Consider the following 21,003-nt stretch of genomic DNA (forward strand, 5'->3'; position numbering starts at 1 on the left):
AATAAAAAAAGTGAGTCTTTAAATACTTGCCAGAGATGTTAACATCTAACCTCGGTAACGAGCAAATTCGTATGTTCTCGTGTTGCAAATACACATAGGTACATCCCTCACTTAGCACGGCTTCAGATTGTGCGAATTCACTTAGCGCGATTTTAATTTTACTGCCCCAGTCTCAATTAGCACGTCTGTAAACTTCAGTTAGCACGAAATCTCGGCAGGTAAAAAAAAAAAGTCGAGCACGACGCCACGAAGTTTGTTTCAACTTCTGTGAACATGTGCTGTGGGATACATTTATTCAAACAAAAGGGGGGGGGGGGGGTGAGAGAGAGAGAGAATCGCGCGCAGGTCTGTCTACGCTATCGGCTTTTGTACAAACATCAGCTGTGGCAAGTTAAATTGCGGCTATGGAGTGTAAAAGACCAAATGTTTTTTTACGTCCGCGCGTATGCCGCTGTGCCGTACCGTTGCCTGGCCACAGACCGGGCCGTGAACTCAGTTTAGCCAGTGGCAGGGAATTCACTCAAAAAATGTGTCCGCCCATTCAGCTGCCGGTAACTGTACATGCTTCATCACTCATAATGCACCGTGTTCAAGTATTTGAGACACAACTAGAAGTATTAATGCGCAGATTTTCATGAAGGCCGTGCTTATGTTGGTCCCACTTTAGTTTTAAGCAAGTCAACCCTTTAGTTTTAAGCACAATCGTACGAAATAAGGACTCTTGCCAAAAGTTTATATAAGTCTGATGCTGTTGTTTGTACTAGCGGGAATATATTTGACATTAGATACCGGAACAGAAATGAACAGATGATTCATGTGTAAAAGGTTGTTAAATGAATGTTGCAATGAAAAAATTTGGCTCTACAGGATTGGTATGAACCAGGTGGTGATACGCGAATAAGCCCTTTAATTTTTGAAAAATTAAATTATAATCATCCCGACAGTAATATAGGTTTCACAATCAGTAAAGGATGGTTTGGAAAAGTACGCAACGTGAGTTGAAGATCACGCCCAGGCGGGCAAGTCAGCCAGCCGACTGACGATAAAGTACATAACCATACGTATCTCCCATTATGCAGTGTCGTATTTGTCATACAAAGTGCGATGAGAGGCATATACAGATGATAAATGGTGTGACATATTTATAGTTTAGTGTTATTCAATGCATTTATATTATGTAAAGTATATTCCTGCACAATTCTGGAACACATTAAATAAATTAGCCTTGTTATTTATGGAAACTAATGCTTCAGAATACGCGATTTCGAATAGGTAACACGAGCATTTTTAGGAACGAATTAGTCGTGCTAAGTGAGGGATATGTGTAAGTATAATGCGAAACTCGGACACGAAATTGAACGTAGAATTATTTAAAATAATGCCGAGCGTGATAAATATGCAAAAATTTATTGTGTTTTCAACTAACTTTCTTGACGCGATCACGTGTAATTTCTGCACCCGCTGCTAGATTCGTTGCAGAATCAGCTACATCGACCATCGAATCATTTTATCAGCAGACCATAATTTTATACTATATAATGAAACAGCTCCGATAAAAGCAAAGAAGACTTGAAAAAATACTTGTTAAAATTTATTAAACCGTAAATACTATATAGGGTAGTTTCCCTTTTTAATTACGAACTTTGGTTCGCGCCATCCTCCATAGAAAGAAGCACCATCCGTTACACATTTCCATTTCTTTACTTCTGTCACATTAACGAAATTAAGCCAACCAAATGCAGTATAACGAAAGCTAAGATGTTACACAAAAAAAAAATTAAAAATAGTATTTACATAAAAAAATTGAAAAAGATTTCATCCAAGGAGCGTTACCATGAAAAAATATATGTATTACAAAAATATAATTAAGTGATAATACCATTGCTTCAGAACAGAGTCTACTGACAAATTACCCTACTTACAGGTAAACAAAAATGGCTAATACACGAGAGTTTTTCTAATCATATATTTTTTTTAAATATTATTTTCATGGGCCGCAAGAAACATGTTGCTGATCAGATGTGGCCCGCGGTTTGTCAGTTGGCACCACTGCACTAGATGACTGTTGAAACTCCTACATTAACTTCTCCTCTGGCACCACCAAGGCTTATGACTTTTATGTGCATGCAGTCGCACAGGCATAATGCAACATTGTAGTTTGTTCCATGGGCGTAGCCGGGGGGGGGGGGGGGGGTTAGGGGTTCAACCCCCCCCCCCCCCCCGGCCCCTTAGCACCAAATCTTTAATTAATTTCTTATTCATCACTCAAACAAATTTCATATTAAAATTAATAAAAATTTTACCATTACAATATTTAAATTTAAGTACCGAAAACTGCTAAAATAGCACTATTTTACACCTTAAAATCCAAATTTTCCCGGGGCTTTAATACGGGGAGGCATGCTTCTTAACACCCCCCATACATAAATCCTGGCTATGCCACTGGTTTGTTCAAGTGGATTCTGCGCCTGTATCAAAACGAGAATGCCATAGGCGGATTTAGAAGGGGTACAGGGAGATGCGCCTCCCCCCAGAAGAGTAAAATATACACTGTATAATACGACTTCTGAAGTCATAAACTAGTACTATGCTAGGTACAGACTACCAGTGCCCCACCCAGAAATCTATCCTGGATCCGCCTTTGAAAAAAATATATATGTTAAAATTTTAATATATATATAATTCTACAATACTTAATTGGTCTCCATTATCACTTTTTTTTAGCTTTCATACCTAATGGGCATTAAAAAAAATTAACCAACATGTAAATATAATTTACTTATGTAGTCTCCAAGTTACCAAATGCCATTAATAGAAAATTTCATGGTTTTAACTCAAGATTATAGTTTTTCACTAACCTGACAATAGTAATAGTAATGTAAAATAATCATAATGCAACAATCGTAACGTAATTTCCAGCTGTTGGCTGGTTAGATTGTCATCCACGACTGGTTTTTGAAACAAACGGCGTCTAAATATGGAGCCGAACAAGGTCCTTAAAAAGTTATTTAAAACTGAATTTGTTTTATGGCTATCCACTTGTTTATTAAAAAAAATATCACACAAGCAAAATCAATCTAGCAATCTAGCAACATTTTTTCTTAAATATCTTCAAAAAACTTTGTTCATTAAATTGAGTGTACTACTCATCAGCTGGTTCTAATAATGCAGCCATCTTGAATTTATTTTACCTGGTTGAGTTAGAGTGCAATGAAAAATCATTCTACCGCATTCTACTTTGACGCTTTGACCAGCCTATCTCCGTACCTTTTCTCGATATTTTTGTTATATATTTTTATATTCTGTGCCCTTTTAAAACGCGTCAAAATATTGCTTGAGGATAGTTGGCTATCCTGAATTGTTAATCACACTTTAAAAATGGTGTATGTGATCGATATTTGTTGTTAAAGGCGTAAGTTAAAAAATACGCTTTTAAACTGTTAATGTAAATTTTTTAATGCTGTAGGAATATATTAAGAAGAAATGAGATGGCAGAGACAATCAATTTTTTTTATTGTCATAATATTGGGTGTTCAGGGTTTAGGTGATCCCTACAAAATTCTCGGCGTTAGAAAGTCTGCTACTGTTCAGGAAATACGGAAAGCTTATAAACAATTAGCTAAGGAATGGTAAGCATACTTTGCTGTTTGATTGTATGTATAATTCTACTTAATAATATTCGTAAAGCTAATTTTGCACTCTAGATTCTGTACTTGGTTTGCTATGTAATCTGTTTTGCTGGACATTTAAATTGAACTATGTATTTGTTAACTAACTAGTTCCAAACATTGTCCTGTGGGGCTGCTACTAATGTCTGTCGATTTAATGGGAAATGCAGTTTATTATCTTGTATCTATATTTATTCTGCACCACTCATGTTTCTTGGAGTGAGACTCAGAGTGAGCACGAGAACTCACCTGTCCATCTGCAGCATTTTCCTTATAGAAATATTTTATTAAATAGCAAAAAAAAAATAAAGAGCAAAACTCTGTTAAGCAGAAAATTGGATAATTCTGGAGGAGCCACTTTTCCATAAAGTTATAATAAAAATTCCAAAATTAGTTATTTTACTTTGACATGTTTACCAATAATCTATCATTTTAAAGATTTAGGTATTTAGATTTGGTTTATTAAAGATAGGGTAGCTGCATTAACAATATTTTATGGTAAATATGTAGTTTATGGATTAGCGCCAAAAAAAATCGTACAAATATAAAATAACTTTCATTATATGCTCTTTTACGTCCTCTTTTCATAACCGCCTGCGGAGATAAGAAATTCCAAATACTTTAGGAGATATAGAATTTTTTAATTTCCATATTTGGGCAATATTTGTTAAAAAAAAATTTTAAATTCCAAAAATACCTTTATTCTGTGCTCTTTAACTTCCTCTTTTCATTAAACCCGGCAGAGATCAGAAATTCCAAATACTTTAGGAGATATGGAATTTTTTAATTTTCATGCTGTGCACTGATGCGGCGTTCTCTGTTATTTAGGCATTCACGCACACACGGCAAAATATAAAATGGCGTCAGTTGAATGATTACATAGGGCTTGTATTGCAAAATAAGAACGGCGATATCTCCAAAAGTAATTGGAATTTTTTATCTCCGCAGGCGGTTATGAAAAGAGGACGTAAAAGAGCATATAATGAAAGTTATTTTATATTTGTACGATTTTTTTTGGCGCTAATCCGTACACTACATATTTACCTATTTTATAAATTATGGATGGTTGGTTAGGTTAGTTTATAGATATTTAAAATGCTTTTAGATTGTATGAACAGTTTGTTAGCTACGTTAAAAGCACTATAAAATAGTAAAGATGGTTGGTAAGATTGAGTTAACATTTTATAATGATAAGTAATTCTTTACAAATCTTTGTAAAAATTTTACAGTTATTTTAATGTAACCAACCATCCACACTATTATAAAGTATTTTGAATGTACTTAATTTAACCTCGCTGACCATTCACACAATAGTAACACTTTATTTGTAATATGTAACATAACCTTACCACTTGTTACAATTGTTAAACTACTTTAAATATTGCATTATCCTCGTAGAGAATGATTGAAAAACATGTCGGGAATTAAAAATAGCATTTTAGAATTTTTAATTTTTTTTTTTATTTAGAAAAGTGGCTCTACTTTATTAGAATTACTTAAGGTTGTACCATCCATGCTGTTTCTATGGCATTTTGTGAAGCAGAGCTATGCAGATTTGTAATTCAAAAGTTAGAAAATTTCAGTCTGAATTTGAAAAAAATGTTCTTTGTCAAGATAATTAAGAAATATTGGCGGCACCTAAGTGCTAGTTACCTTCTACGACAGTATTTCCAGATATGTAAAATATTAACCACATAGGGTTGTTATAATAAAATATATAATCATAAAAATTGCTTTTTTCATTGTTGGTCAGAGTATAAATTAACTGTGTAAGCATCCTCCGAACTCCACAATGTACTGACTATCGTAGTTTGAACTTGTCATTAAAATTAACGCTCATGTAAACAGTTCCAGTGTAAGTGTGACACTGACAATTGCCATGTTCTAGAAATCCTTTGGAGATAAATGAATTTCTGGTTAAGGTGAATGAATTCAATCGACACTTAACAGTACAGTGAGAGAAGGTTGGAACAGCACTCACCTAATTATTTTGATGAACAATAGTTTTTTCATTACTACAAATGTTAAAAAAAAGTGTGAAATGATGTAGACATATAACTTAATGTGTCTGAAGCAATAAATTAACTCTTAATTGTTTTTCATTCATTCAGAGAATAGTAAATTACATCATGTGACATTATCAGTTTTATAGGTCTACTTTGAAATTTTTTATCAATATCATCCAATTGCTCACTTTCTGCATGTAACAGAAATTATAAAAAGTATTTTGGTGGAAAAAGCACCTTAACATCTTTATTTAATAGAATTACAAGTATTAACGGAATCTTCATATCCGTAATTGTGCATCTTAAAACCCAACATGCTTAGGAACTTAGCTAGGTAATGCAGTACACGTAGGTCATTTGCAGCTTGTCTTGTCGCAGTTCATTCGCGCAGCATGAAGTGGCGTGGGTTGTGTGTTGCAGGCATCCTGACAAAAACAATGACCCCAAGGCAGAAAATAAGTTTGTGGAGATCACGCAAGCGTACGAAGTAAGTTCATCTAGTGAATTCAGTTTTTTCTTATGTACAACTGTGGTAGATTAAGAAGAATTTCATTGATGAGTTTCATTATGCTGGAATCGCAGTAGGGTAATGGTGGCTACGTAAAGATTTCCAATGAGCTATGTGCAACAGATCTATGTCATCAGCATGACAAGAATGGCAGATGCAACAGACTTTCTTATTAGAAATATTTTCCATTTCCACTGCAGAGTTACTAATAATGTGTGTCAGAATTTTGTTTTCGATAGATGTGAATGTTTAAACTGGTGCATCTATTATTCTAGTATCATTATTTTTTTCAAGGGTTTTTTTTTTACTAAATTTATTTGTGAAACCTCTGAAATGTGTTTACACATTCTGCTTTTTTCAGTTAATGTTAAATTTGAATCAGACAAATTATACTCTGAAATATATCTATTTAAAAAAATCCTGCAAGCATTGATGGGTGTCATATGTTTGGCCGTACCTAGCAGCAAGATATATCTTGTATAAATTTGTTTATTTTTGGTTGTTATGCGGGTACAACCATATTTTCACAATAAGGCAATATTTTGCTTTTACTTCGCCATATTCACATAATGCCAGAGTGCCAATTAGTGTGATGATTGTTTGAACTAAAATATTTAATAAATAAATCTTTAATTGTTAAGATTTATGTTCAAACTGTATTGCTTGTCAAAAGTTGTTTATATAGAAGCTTCTTCGGTTTTAAATAGACGTGTTGTTACTAGAAACCCAACTTTTGTGCAGTAGGTATATTTTACTATCAGTCTGCCCTTCAAACATTGTGTTTCTCACTATATCTGAGCAGACGTGCTATAGAGGACTTTAAACCAAAATTAAACGTTATCTCAAGCCCAAATTCCTTGCTGTTCAAGTCAAAAAGACAACAGTATGTCCTGGTAATTGTTAGGGAATGTTTATGTAAGGAAATTTCATAATCACCTTGTTGGTTTGGAGCACACTATGATTATGGTGAGACTATCTTCTTAAGTTGTCCTGCTGCAAAATGTTCTATGTACAGGCACAACCCCACCTGCAGGTTTTATTATTATTGTGTGTTAGAGAGGTAGCTATAATTGTTTAACACGTAAGTTTTTTATTCTGTAGTTAGTAAAACAATTTATGGTGATGTACACTGTCAATTTCCTGAATTTTGTTTGCTCGATTTTAGTTGCTGACAGACCCGGAAAGAAGGAAAAATTATGACAATTTCGGGATCACAGAAAATGAAGCACTTCACAGGAACAAAAAAGATTACAGCCAGTATCGGAAGTACGACCCATTGGACGACCTCTTTGGGCCGAATTTCGGAAGCTTCAAGTTTCATTACCAGGATCACGACATAACACTGTTTCACAAACTGAGCATTACTACAAGGTAATTAGTTCTACGTTGCATGATTCAGTAGTTTTATAATTTTGAGTGGTTACGGGCTAGTTTTCTTGGTAAATTGGATTGACCCATGTTAGGTAGTCTGTGTGGATGAGAAAAAGTAAATACCCAAGATGAAAGTTAAAAATCCCACTAGGAGTTGGTTAAAGTAATATTGGTAACATTTATTGGTATAGTAATTAAGGTTGCAGGAATTGAATATTTACTTAGCAGCACAGCATCAGAAAAAATAATTAAAATCTTCATTAAATGTTTTTCAACATTTGTAAGAAGTCATTGAAAATAAACTTCACGAGCGCATGCTAAAACTTATGCTTTACTAGGTGAAGAAAATGAGACATTTCCACAATAACGTTACAAAGAAAATGTGGTTCCATGTTTAGTACAACTTTGTTTGGAAGATATGTTTCTCAAAAAATTATTTTATGTTATATTAATAAAATATTCATTTCTAGCAATGAGTTGTTAATAATTGACTTTGCATTGGTCATGTGCTAAAATTTATGTGCAGTTCCTATATTATTCTTTTTCTTTCATCAGAATTAAATATTGTATTTTTTTTCTTGTATGTTATAGTTTAGTAAGGAGATGTCTACCTTTATAAATATATTTGTGTTTCAGTTAACTGTAGCAAACTACCAAAAGCAAAGAGATTACTGGGAGAATTCAAATTCAAAGAATAAGAGTGAGGAGCAGGTTATATAAGTTCTTTAAATTGTTCATGCAACAGGGAATTTTGATTAAATACAATTTCTTGGACACACACCATTGAAGTTTTGCAGTGTTTGTCATGATTACGGGAACAGATGCCAGATTCCGAAACATCGCAATTTTTTTGTCATAGGGAACCACTGTGTTCATCGGTGTTGTTGATCATGACGTGTTGTCCATAACATCTGGTTATCTTCATTGTTGTGTTCGTATATTTGCTGCTTTGTCTGCCTGCATTTACTTTTATTGTTGAAACTGTCTCGTCATTGTTAACCCACTGTGTTCGTCTGTGCTATTATAATTTTCATGATTAAATTCCTTCCACGGAATTCTTGTGCTGTCTGATGTTTGAAGTTTGAATGTGTTAGTCGGTGCCGTTGTCATCGTGTTTTCCATTATAACCTATTTACGTGTATCGTGGGGTTTAATCTGCGTTTTTTTTCCTTATTAATTTGCGATATTGAATTTTTTTTCCACGACAAACAGTGGAAAACTACAAGAAATTGTATGAAATCAGAGCAGGATAGAATTTTTAATTTTGGGCGGGGTGATTTGAAGGGTTAGAAATGTTGAAAAGTATTAGCCCCTTAGGGATTTTAAAAAATTTTCCGACATCTTAAAAAGGTATTTTTTCCTCTCTGTGTGTAGTATATGTATGTGAGGGGGGGGGGGGGGGGGGGGTCCATGCGGGGAGCGTTGCCGTTTAGAAATGTTGAAAATTAATAGCCCCTTAGGGTATTTTAAAAAATTTTCCGACATCTTAAAAAAGTATTTTTTTCTCTCTGTGTGTAGTCATGTATGTGAGGGGGGGGGGGGGTCATGCGGGGTGCCCGGGTGCGGCGCAGGGGCTACGAGAGCAAGCTGGTGCCGCGGAGCCGCCGCGTGCCGCACCTGGTCTTGTTCTACTCGGACTGGTGCTTCCCCTGCCTGCAAGTGGAGCCGGTGTGGCGGCGCGCGGCGGAGGAGCTGGGGCCCCTGGGGCTGGGCCTGGCCACGGTGCACGCCGAGAAGGAGCAGCCGCTGGCCCGCAAGCTGGGCGTGAAGGTGCTGCCGGCCGTCGCCCTGGTCGTCGACGGCAAGGCCTTCCTCTACGGCGACGCCTCCTTCAGCCTGCAGCGCATCGTGGGTGGGTGTCGCCCGCTCGTCTTGTCGCGCGCAAAACATAACAAATTAAAGTACTGATAAAAAAAAATTACATTAGTCGGCTCTCATCCTGGTCAAATGCAGAACACGTGGCAATAAAAAAAAAATGGCGCCGGTCGAATGTTTACACAGTTCTTGTATAGCAAAATTAAGAACGGCGATATCTCCTAAAGTATTTGGAATTTCTTATCTCCGCCGCTTTTGATGAAAAGAGGAAGTTGAAGAGCATATAATAAAGGTATTTTCAGATTTTTATCATTAACATAGTTGTGGCGCGGTCTATGGCAAAAGTACGCTGCCAGGCAGGCAATAAGACTTGTAGACCGATAAGCACGGGGAAACGGGAGTGCCCTGAATGAAATCCGCCGGCTCTCCGCAATGTCCGCGTCGTTTCCCAGCGTGCAAATAAAATCTGTGTTTTGACATGGTGGTGATCGAACCTGGATCACCACGGTGGTAGGCAAGTGGTTTGGTCACTCGACCACCGCTGTCTCCTTATTGAGATCGAGCAATAAATGTTCCGCTGTACAGAAAAAATGGAAAGTGGAGTGTTGTGCTGTTTGTAGGTAAAAGATTCAACCCCATAAAGTAGATACAATGTTTTTAATAAACATTTATGTTACCTTCAGTATTGTTTGTTACAATACAGTTATTCGTTTAAGAAATGAAATATATTTTTTTAAAAAATTTGCATTTTGTTGATATCATTATGCTTTAAATAATAGCTACATTCAAAGGGTTTTGTCAGAGAGTTTTTTTTCAGAAGTATTGAAAACTTACATACAGTAGCAGACCTGCCAACTCTCACGATTTTGGTGTGAGGCTCACGATTTTAAGGTCCATCTCACGCCCTCACGCCAAAATAGTGTTTCCTCACGATTTTTCGGGGCCCCAAGATTTTGTTTAGTTACAAAACAAGTTTTACGAAAGCTTACAGTAACGAGTTTCCATCAATACTCGAGTCACGTAAAGGAAGCAATTTTGCGTTTTGTAGCGTGTGCCGTGCTGATTTTTCTATCTCGCATAGTGGAAGAGGAGACATTGTGAAATGTGTCGCTACAAAAAAAAACACAACTAACACGTGAAGTGTATTGCTTCCAATAAAAAAATTAATTTTGCTGTGAACAGTGATAATAGTGTTACACGAGCAGAATGTTATTTTACATCTTTTTTAGTTGCGGTCCTGCATGATCACTACACGACAGCGCTAAATTATGTTCAACTAAATTAAATCTGCAACCTTTAATTTGTTGAAATAAATTTTGAAGCAGACACCATGTAACATATGTACAGGTATGTCACTTAAATTTAAAGATTCTCATTTGTTGTTTTTTAAATATAACCTGTATTTATGGGCCTGAAAATTTTTATCGAGGACCTCATGATTTTTTAAATTTGAATGTTGGCAGGTCTGCAGTAGAACCTCATTTTTACATATTTCAATGGACCAGGAAAAAAAGTATGTAATAACCAGGATAACATAAAAAGAGGAAATGTCTAAAATAATTTTATTCTGACTGCGATGGAAACAATATGCAAATATACACCATTGTAAATAAAATGTCCAAGATGCTGATGTTTTTATGTATCAACTAGAACATTATCTCAAATGGTGAAAACAATAAATCCATCAAATCTTGCAGTAATTCACAAATTCTATTATAGAGCAATAGATGTGAAAGTTGAAGCATCTTAAAATGTCCACTTTTTATGATGCAATTTTATTACACAATTCATATTTGACTTTGTTTATAATCACGTGTTAACATTTAATCAATTTCAGATTTTAATTGGAAATAATTAAATTAAAAGAACACTACTTCAAAACTGTTGTTTAGGTTTAGTAACAAAAAAGTTAAAAAAATATTTCCGTTGCAATGTTTGGAAATTCATTGCTGCAATTGGCCTTTCCAGAATATTTCTAATGTAAAAAGAACATTGCCAAACATGCTCGTGGACACCATATTTCCAGGAATTTGATATGTTGCTATAAAAAATATTTTCATAATGGTACTGTAATTCATGTAAAACCCACATCTACAGCTTTATTTTCATGTATAATACATTAAAGTTTGTAGGGGAGAAATATCCAAATAAACTTAATTTTCACTTTCATGTCACCAAAGTTTTGGTTCATGTTCCTATGGTTTACCAGGGCACATTGCAAAAAAAAAGTAAAGTTTTTTTTTAGTCCATCTGTTGCACAAAAAACTTTCAATCACAAAAACACTATGGTGTCCATTGTGTAAGTCACGCACTATTTATTTGAGGAGTTCTGTGGGAATGTAACATACATATCAGATTATGACTCACCGATAAAATCTGTTCCCGAAACCTGCCAGTGATTGTAGGGTCATGAACTATTTAAGAGAAATGCACCAAAAATTTTTATTCACAGTTTAAAAAAAAAATGTTGCTTACTCTTCAATTCCTATTTTTTTTAGGGAGAGGATGAATAGAGGGAGGGTTTCTTAGAATTGGTGGTGCCTTAGTTTCAAGTAAAAATAATAGTATCAATACCTACATATTTTGTGTTTGCATGCATTGTCTGTTAGCTGAACTTAATGAAGGGATTCTAGCAAAGAAATTAAATTTTTTAGTTAATTTAGGAGATTGCAACTTATACTTTTTATTAGTACTTTCTATGAGTTTGTATTTAATGTTTCACCTTCTCTCTGAAGTTATGGTAAATTCTATGCAAGAATACATATTATACAATACCTTCAACAGGATATGTATTTTTAAATAATATGTCCACTATTGCATACAGGGTTCAAATTTTTATTTTTTTTTATTTTCAGAGTTTGTACGCAGTAAATTTCCATACAGAATGGTACAGCCCATTAATGATGATAATGTGGATGTATTCTTGAGTGGATGGGTGGATAATCGTGTACGAGCTTTGATATTTGAGCGCCATGAAGCCGTCAGGTTACGTTACTTGTTAATGGCATTTTATTATCGAGACAGAGTCGCTTTTGGGTGAGTAATTGGTGTTGACTATTTAAATTTTCATAACTGTAATATTTTTTTTTTGTATTGGAACAAGGGCATGCATTAAACACTCAACTTAACAACAACTTTGTGTTACTAGGTTTGTACAGCTGAATTCTGCCAACAGCAAAAATATCCAGAAACGTTTTAAAGTTCCTAGTGACATAGAAACATTGTTGCTGTTCAATGAGAATGTTAACAGGCCGGCTGCTAGCTTGAGCATGTCTGATATGCCCATCAAGACCATGCAAGACATTATAAACAGTAATAAGTACCTTCTGTTGCCAAGACTTTCTTCCCAGGTATGTGAATTTGCATGAGTGCCCACAAATTAAGTCTTTAAGTATCATTCTCATTATACGTATTGGGTTTGAGTAAACAAAACCTGGGCAATACACGAATAACAAATGTATTACCAATCCACCAGTCTAGCCAAACAAAGTTTGGATGCTCTTTACAGTAACTTCGCGCCTGCGTTGTGATGGAAATGGATTACATTTCTAATCGGGAAGTCTTATCATGTTCACAATTTATGCAGTGCTGTCACAGATGAGCAGTGTGTGATTGGTTAGAAATTTATTTGTATCCAACCAAGTGGTTTTTATAAAAAAAAAAAAACATTTTTTTTAAAAAATAGAATCATAACTTTTTAATAAAAGGTCTAATTCCACTTTAATAACAAAAGTTTGTTCATAAATTTTTTGTTGTGATTTACAGGAACAAAAAAAACTATATACTAATCATGATATTATAATGTAAGTTATCTAAATAAGTTGTGAATTATAACCAGCTGAATATCCCTCTAAAATTAAAAAAAATATATATTAAATAGTTAAATCCTTTTCCAAAGTGAAACACCCATTCTGTGGAGAATCCTCTTCCTCTGGGGAAATGCCCTTTCTGTGGTTAAGTCCCAAGTCAGATGTGCAGATTTGCTGGACTTCAGTTTTTTGATGTTATAACTTTTCTGGTTGAACACGAGTGGCAGAAAGTGGGATGTTGTATGACTTACATTTGAACATGCTGAAAACCAGAATAACTGAAGGAATAGAAAAAGCCGGTTCCAAGAAAGAAAATGGTATGGTTTCCCCCCCGACCCTGTGCCGCGCCACTGTAGTTCCAGCGTGGTGCTTGGTTGAAGCTTTGAATATATATACTGTATAGAGGTCGCCAGCCCAGGTTAAAATTTCTAATACGGTTTGAGGTAGTTGGTTAATTCACCGTGTTGTCCTCCACCCACCCTTTACCCCACATCTCATCCCCTACAGTTTTGTGACGCACAAACTCCCGTTGAACGACCTTGAGCGGCAGTGAATGATTGGTGGGGGGGATGCGGGGGAATGACAGCGGGCGACAGTGCTGCGCTCTTAACGTGCAAATAACAACCTGAGAAAATACAATGCGTTACGGCAGCGCACTGCAGCGGTGAAGTTCCCAAGCTGCTCATCATACGCTCCTGAAAAAACGTAGTGTAAATCCTATCCACTCGCGACTTCTATACAGTATATATATTCAAAGGTCGAAGCGGCCCGGGGGACGGGAGGATCGGGAGCCGGGGCGGACGGGCGTTGCAGGAGATGCTGGACACTCTGTGCCCGCCCGAGTGGGCGCGGCCGCGCAAGCGCCTGTGCGTGGTGCTGGTGTGCCGAGACACGCCCGGCCACGACGAGCCGCGCCGGGCGCTGCGCCAGTTCGCCCAGGAGTCCCCGCACAGTGCGGACCGGGTGCGGTACGCCTACGTCTTCCAGGAGAGGCAGGCCGAGTTCGTCAGCGCCCTCACCGGCGGTCAGTGTTGGCTCCTTCCGAGATACAGCTCATTGGTAGAGACCTGCAAAATTCGCGGTTTCGATGGCCTTCAGGATAGACTGCACATACCCCTCTACACTCGGGCAAATAACGCAAGTTCATTGGCTGCCGACTTGTAAGTCATCTTCTCAGCTGGTTTGTCTGTGATTCAATCCTTCTTTGGTTGAGGGTTTATAACTGGTTGAGATTCGTCCAGATGAACAGTAAGCCAAAAGCAAAATTATCTAAGAGGTATATGTGTTTGAATTCTAGCCTATCACCGAATGAATAAGCGAATTTTGCAGGTCTCTACTTATTGGAAACTTCATTGTTTTTGATGATATAAATCGTTTACAAGTTACAGTTCAAGTAACTAGGTACAAGTACTATTTACATTTTAAAAATTTTACATATTCAGAAGAGTTATGACTAGAGATACTGAAATTTCGCGAATTCCTTTAGTCGCACCGTGTTCACAATTGGACTGCAGTTATTTGGACACGCCCCCTCTACGACCGCGAGCCAACGATGCCCAGCAAAGGAGAGAGTAAGCAAATCGTGTAGTGTTTTCGCTCAGAAATCAACCAATGGGAAAGTAAACATGGGTGGAACACACCTATGGCCCTGAGGCCGGACGAATCCGCGAAATTTTTCCGGGTCTCTAGTTATGACCTTAAATTTTCTGATCAGTAGATTTATTTATAACCATATAATTTTAGCGACATAACAAAAAAAGTGATTGCAAGGAGAGGGGAGGGGGTTTAAAATATATTTATTTATACTTCTATCACTCCAGACAAATGCTGGGATGGTTCCTTGTCATAGCCCATGGCTAATTCCTTTCCAAATATTCTTTGTCGGTCTCTTGTGTTACCATCTGTAATCACAGGTGTACGTGGGGGAAGATGGGGTGGCAGGGTTCCCCTCCATAAAATCTTGAAAACTTCTATCATTCCCACCAACAGATGGAAAGAATATGAAAGCAAACTGTGGATAGTGTGATTCTATCATCCTTCCCAAAATGAAATTCTGGGTATGCTCCTGTCTAATAATGACTTGTTGTTGGTGAGACACAAAACCTCAATTTTAAAAAAAAATTAAAAACTTAACTGTCCCTTCAATTTAAACCTTCCTTTGCACTTGGTATTAAATCCCAACTGTAATTTTTTTTTTTTTTAATGTAAATGAATGCACAAAGCTGTAGCTAATGTTCTGTCTCATTGAAGTGAAACTTTTGTTTTTTACAGCAGGTAAGTCGAGTGTAACGAAAATTACTGTTTTCATGAATGGTGCTTGATAGAGGAGGGGAAGTAGTCAGACAACTCTAAGCCTTTGCAAGTTTTTTTTTCCCTGTGTTTGTTACAATTGTGAACCTTTGTTCTGTTCTTCATTAACTAGTTTTATCATTTAAGAAATCATTGAGTTTTTTTGTTTTATGGTAGCAGCAGTGGTTTATTTGTCTTGTTGGCGGGGGTGGGCCCAGGGGAAGGCAGCCCCGCGGAGCCCCTCCTGCACGTGGTGTTCATCTGGAGGCGGGACGCCAGCCACATAAAGTACGAGTGGCTGTCTCGCTCGTGGACCATGTCCTCCAGCCAGGAGTGGAACGAGACCCGTGAGCGGCTGGAGGCGACCATCCAGCGGCTGCTGCACGACTCTGAGGCCCTGTCCTACGAGGCCGTGGTGCAGGTCTGTGTCGCCGGTGTGCCCGAACTCAACCACGGGAATGGTTTTCCTGTGTCCTCGTACTTGCCGACTTTCACGATTTACCTCTGAAATTTACGGAAAATTGTGTTGCTGTACGATTGTACAGGCGCATATGTTGTTTTACTGGTTTGCAGACATTTTGACATTATTAAAATAAATTTGGAAGAGTTTGGTATCGCATCAGCGACACAATGTCGAGGTCAAACAGAAAAAATTCAGCTGTGTCATCCGTTCCTCTGTTGGCTTCTACAAGCCAATCATTGCGTAATTTCATGATTTTAGTTGCATTTTGTTTGCACTTGCATTTCGGTGTTATATTTGCATTCATATGCTTTCTGGTGTTATTTAGGTTTTATTTCAATTCACCATATAACAGTGAAACCTAATTAATAAAAACCCTGGTAATACAAAACTCTCATGAATACAAAATGTTATTCACTGTGCCTAGAAATTGCATAGGAGTTACAGTGCTACGAAGTTTGTTTAATACAAACGTATGGTTATTATGTAATACAAAGTTTTTTTTTTCTTTTCCAAAAATAAACAACTGCATGAAGTTAAAGATGGTTAGCACAAATATCCCAGAATAATGTGAATAAACAATGTGAAGTTTAAAATAAAATAATAGGTACTGATGCAATAGCTTTGGTTCCGTGTTGGAAGGGGAAAACATGTTAATATATTTTTGTAGGTAATTTATAAAATTTTTTCTTTATTATCCTGTTTTAAAATCCTTTAAATGTATTAACAGTACAAAATATTGTTTTTAAGCTACAAGTGTAGTCATCCTAAAATTATATTTTACAATCCATAATAAAATGTTTATATAATGGTGTATAAAATTGTGTGGCAGTTTTCTTGGAGCATATTCAATTTTATTTTTAGATGTGTTATACATGTACTTAAATATAAAAATATTTTTAATGTATTTAAATTTTTTTTAGAGATTATTTTTAATTTTGTAATAGAATGGTTGGTACAAACCTCGTTATTGCAAAGTGACAAATTTTGGTCCCTTCAGGTTTTTTTGACCGTGATCTCGTGCCTGACAATGAAGCACAGGATGTAGTACAGTGTGTGGGTGTTGTACAGGAGCTGATAGACGAGCATGCCCAGGGCATCCTGACTCGCATCCTCACCAAGCTGCTGCTGACGGCAGACTTCCTCAAGGACAACGTCACCAAGGACCAGCTGCTGCCGGTCATTTCCGTGGTGGTCACCGTCGTCTTCGTCGTCATCGCGGGATACATCATGTCCTACCTCATGTGAGCCAGGTTACTGTGCCGGTGCACTTTTACCCTCACGATGATACGGTCGGTCGGAGCTCTTTATTTCAGATTTTTTTTTTTTTTTTCCATTCCGTAACCTGGCACAGACCAAGCCATTTGTGTTCAGATTATTTAGGGTGGTTTTTTTTACTGGCGAGTTACAAGTCATGTTTGCTCAATGTTACAACTGTGTACATACAGTGTAAAGCCATAGAGCAGTTTATTATTACTCGTTTTGAATATACAGTAAAATCTCGTTAATATAAATCCTGTTAGTACAAAACTCTCATTAATACAAAGTTTCTTCACAGTCCCTATAAATTGTATAGGAGTTACAGTGCTAAGTAATTTGTTTAATACAAAAGTATGGTTATGTAATACAAAGTTGTTTTCGTTCCAAGTGTAGACAACTACGTCTGGTAAAGGATGGTTAGTACAAATAGCCCAGAATAATGTAAAGAAACAATGCAAAGTTTCAACTAAAATAATAGGTACTGATTCCATTACTTAGGTTCGTTTGAGGTTGATGGGAAAAACTTGGAAAATTTATTCTTTCAAATTTGATGGTTGTATGTCTTTTTGTGGGTAATAATCCATACCTTTGCTTTATTCTGTTGTATTAAATACTTTTAAGAGTGATATAGGAGAAAATATTTTATTCTTTTGAAACCATGGTTGTAGCCATCATAAAATTGTATTTTACAATATCTAAAAAAATATATATATATATATATTAGGGTTGTGCGAATGTTCGGTATACCGATACCGAAATCGAAATTTTGCTACTTTCATTTTCGATTTCGGTAAGAATTTCATCTGTCGAAGTTCGTTTTTAGCGAAATATTTCGAGCCAAACGAAAGTTCAATAGCTTACCGAAGTTCGTTTGTTCTAGTTGAAAAAGAAATCGTAATTTAATAAAAATGTACAGTAGAATACCGGTACAATAACGTACCTTATTATAAAGTATATTTCACTTAACGAATTTTTTTAAGTGCCCGCCAAAAATCGTATCTTCGCCATGCAAAACGGTTTCAGTTTAAAGTATCATATTTTCACTATAACGTATAAATTCTACTAGTAGCGTGGCATTACTACACCAAAATTTACTTAAACTGGTAAATAAATTTCCAGCTAAATGATTAATGTAGTATAACAAAGATACACAAATACCACCGCAACGTATTTTCTAACCTCTAAATTCTCAAAACAAAGTTAACAAACAGTTGCGCGCACAACCATAGATTATACCGTACGTAGTATGCGACGTGAGCAACACAACACCATTCGATACATCGAAAGACGGAGGTTTGAGAGAACTATTAATTATTTAGACAAAAGTGTTACGCTACGCTAAAAATACTGTTTGATGTCTGTGCCGGGATTGTTTATTGTTATTGTTGAGTTTATTTTCAGGTTATTTAGACACCGCATTGTATTTGTGCTACAATATGAATGATCCTGGAGATAAAAAGAAACGAAAGCAATTCACGCTTAAGGAAAAAGTGGATATACTCAGAGAACTAGACAAGGGGAAAAAAGCAAGTCGCAGTTGCGAATACATATGGCATTGCGGCTCTCCTGTAGCTATTTTTTTTATATATTTTTTTCTCTTTGTAAAGATATGTATGCATGTTTCAGTACTAAGTACAAAAACTTGAGGTACCTGTAAGTACTTAGCACTGGGATTCTACTGTAATGTCTTTATATGATTTGCTTGTTATTACTAATAATGTAATAACATATGCAAATCATATAGACATTAATTAGAAAAAAGATTTCCATTAAGATTAATTTACGTGGTGATGAAAAAAACTCACGTTAATGAAAATACGGTAAAATCATAATTTGAACAAACATGGCAGATAAAGTAAACAAAATTCAACCGTGATTACAGTAGGCCTAGGTATCAAAACAAAATCATGCAATATTTGAAAAATTACCTGATTCATTTGCTTTCAAACAGTAGTGTAGGTACTATATTCGTAAAACATACATTCCAGAACTGTTAGTACACTATTTAGTATTTACCGTATACACATAAACAAAGAACGTACCTACTTTTATTCGCGCACAGCCAAACAAAAACATTGTCGTCTGCTTTATTTAAAATTTACATACTCTGACTGGCATATAAAATCCTCATAATATACAGCCAATTAGACAAAAAGGTCAACAAGTCACTTGGCAGCAACCATTTGTTATGTTTTGTTTTGACCATGTCCCTTGCCTGGTTTACAGCTTCCTGAGCTAGCCATGTGTGACAGTGGTGCAAGATGACGGCCGTTCCGCAGTAGTCACGTGTTTTTTCATCAGTACCATGCACGTGATAAATATATTATCATAGACTGCGACATTACGACTGTAAAGGAAATAGTCTGTGCGCTGAAAGATCTGGATTGATTCTTGAAATTTACGTGTGACATGGGGCTGTGTTGTGTGGTCTAGGGCGGATGTTGACTATATTAAATAGTAATATTTATATATACATCAAAAGGTACAAAAATGATTTATGTAATAGAATTTATTACTGAAGAGCAAATTTTGGGGCACTTTTTTTCTTTGTTAATTAAAAAATTTCGCTTAACTTTCGTTAAGAATATATTTATCTCATAGAAAAATTCATTTTCGTTTCACTTTCGCGAAACTTGATAAATTTTCTTTCACTTTCATTTCGTGTGGATAAAGTCACTTTCGCACATCCCTAATATATATATATTTGATGTAGTATAAAATAGTGTGCAAGTTTAGAAATTTATTTAAAACTAAATAATAATTGTGATTAAACTTTGCAACAGTTTGGTTAGTAAAAATCTCTATTGCAAAGTGACAAAATTATGGTCCTTTCAGGTTTGTTTTACTGACGTTTGATTGTAGTTTCATTGTACATTAATTTTTCTTTGTTATTCCTGTTAAAAATCTATTGAAATTCAATAATCCTGCAATATTGCTTATTTGGAACGGTGGTCTCTACAGCTTTAACTGCACGTAGATGCAACATACTGCTTACCCATTCACAGCTTGAGCTTCTTTAATGATTGCGGTGTTATTCATCCACACTGCTGTACTTGACATCATTATTTCCTGTTACCCAATTTTATTCTCAATTTAGTCAGTAAAACTTTCAGAGGATTTTAAAAATATCCTTCTTGGAAGCTGTCATTTACAATACGGGTAATACCAATTCTTAACATTCCATACCTCACTCGTTTCCGGCAGGTATAAATAGATTCACTTAAGTTTTGGATTGATCTTGAGCAGCGTACTTGTAAGTGCACCGTGACGCTGTCGCTTGTTGCAGGCGTCTCGAAGAGGAGAGCATTCGTAAAGGGTATCAGAATGGAGAGGCATTCGGTGAGGCGACTGCTTCCGTTCCTGGCGACGGCTCGAACGCGAAGCCCGTGCCGTCGTCAGAGTTGCGATTGCACGAACTGAGGGCAGAGACGTACAATGGAATGGTTCGTTTACTTAAGCCTGGTTGCCGTACCATCATCTTGTTAGTTGACATGCAGTCAAGAAATAAACTTATTGCTGAATTCCACAGGATCATTTGGCCATACCGCAAGTAAATGCTTCATTTTTTGTATTATTTGCTTGCTATTAACTATAAAAGATACCAGTGAAAAATTTGTTACAGAATTCAATGTTTCATTTGAGTTTCCAGTGTTGCTTAGAACAATAAGATACTAAAATTATTATTTCAAACTTTGTGCTACCTTATTAACATTGTGTGCCGAGAAAACAGTTTGAGATATTTCTAACATATTTCCTTGAAGAACCTTTTATTAAGCAACAAAATTATTTTATGAAGTTCTTGATGTTTCATTTCCTA

At 36.1% G+C, this 21,003-nt stretch overlaps 1 protein-coding gene across 2 annotated transcripts in view; it reads left to right on the forward strand.

Moving 5' to 3' along the window:
- The first annotated feature begins 3,225 nt into the window (after positions 1-3,225).
- The window catches only part of LOC134534149 (dnaJ homolog subfamily C member 16), a 28,905-nt gene continuing 11,127 nt past the window's right edge, over positions 3,226-21,003 (forward strand). Inside the window, exons 1-10 of one of the 2 annotated variants that reach the window (XM_063372266.1) lie at positions 3,226-3,629; positions 6,095-6,161; positions 7,348-7,553; positions 9,125-9,405; positions 12,224-12,404; positions 12,517-12,718; positions 13,991-14,201; positions 15,685-15,887; positions 16,998-17,170; positions 20,473-20,736. In XM_063372266.1, coding sequence (XP_063228336.1) covers positions 3,484-3,629; positions 6,095-6,161; positions 7,348-7,553; positions 9,125-9,405; positions 12,224-12,404; positions 12,517-12,718; positions 13,991-14,201; positions 15,685-15,887; positions 16,998-17,170; positions 20,473-20,736 — 1,934 coding nt within the window. In that variant the 5' untranslated portion in view covers positions 3,226-3,483. The remainder of the gene's footprint in view (positions 3,630-6,094; positions 6,162-7,347; positions 7,554-9,124; positions 9,406-12,223; positions 12,405-12,516; positions 12,719-13,990; positions 14,202-15,684; positions 15,888-16,997; positions 17,171-20,472; positions 20,737-21,003) is intronic. The other variant, XM_063372267.1, reaches the window with a different exon arrangement.

The sequence above is a fragment of the Bacillus rossius genome, chromosome 7, assembly GCF_032445375.1.
Source record: "Bacillus rossius redtenbacheri isolate Brsri chromosome 7, Brsri_v3, whole genome shotgun sequence".
NCBI lineage: Eukaryota > Metazoa > Arthropoda > Insecta > Phasmatodea > Bacillidae > Bacillus > Bacillus rossius.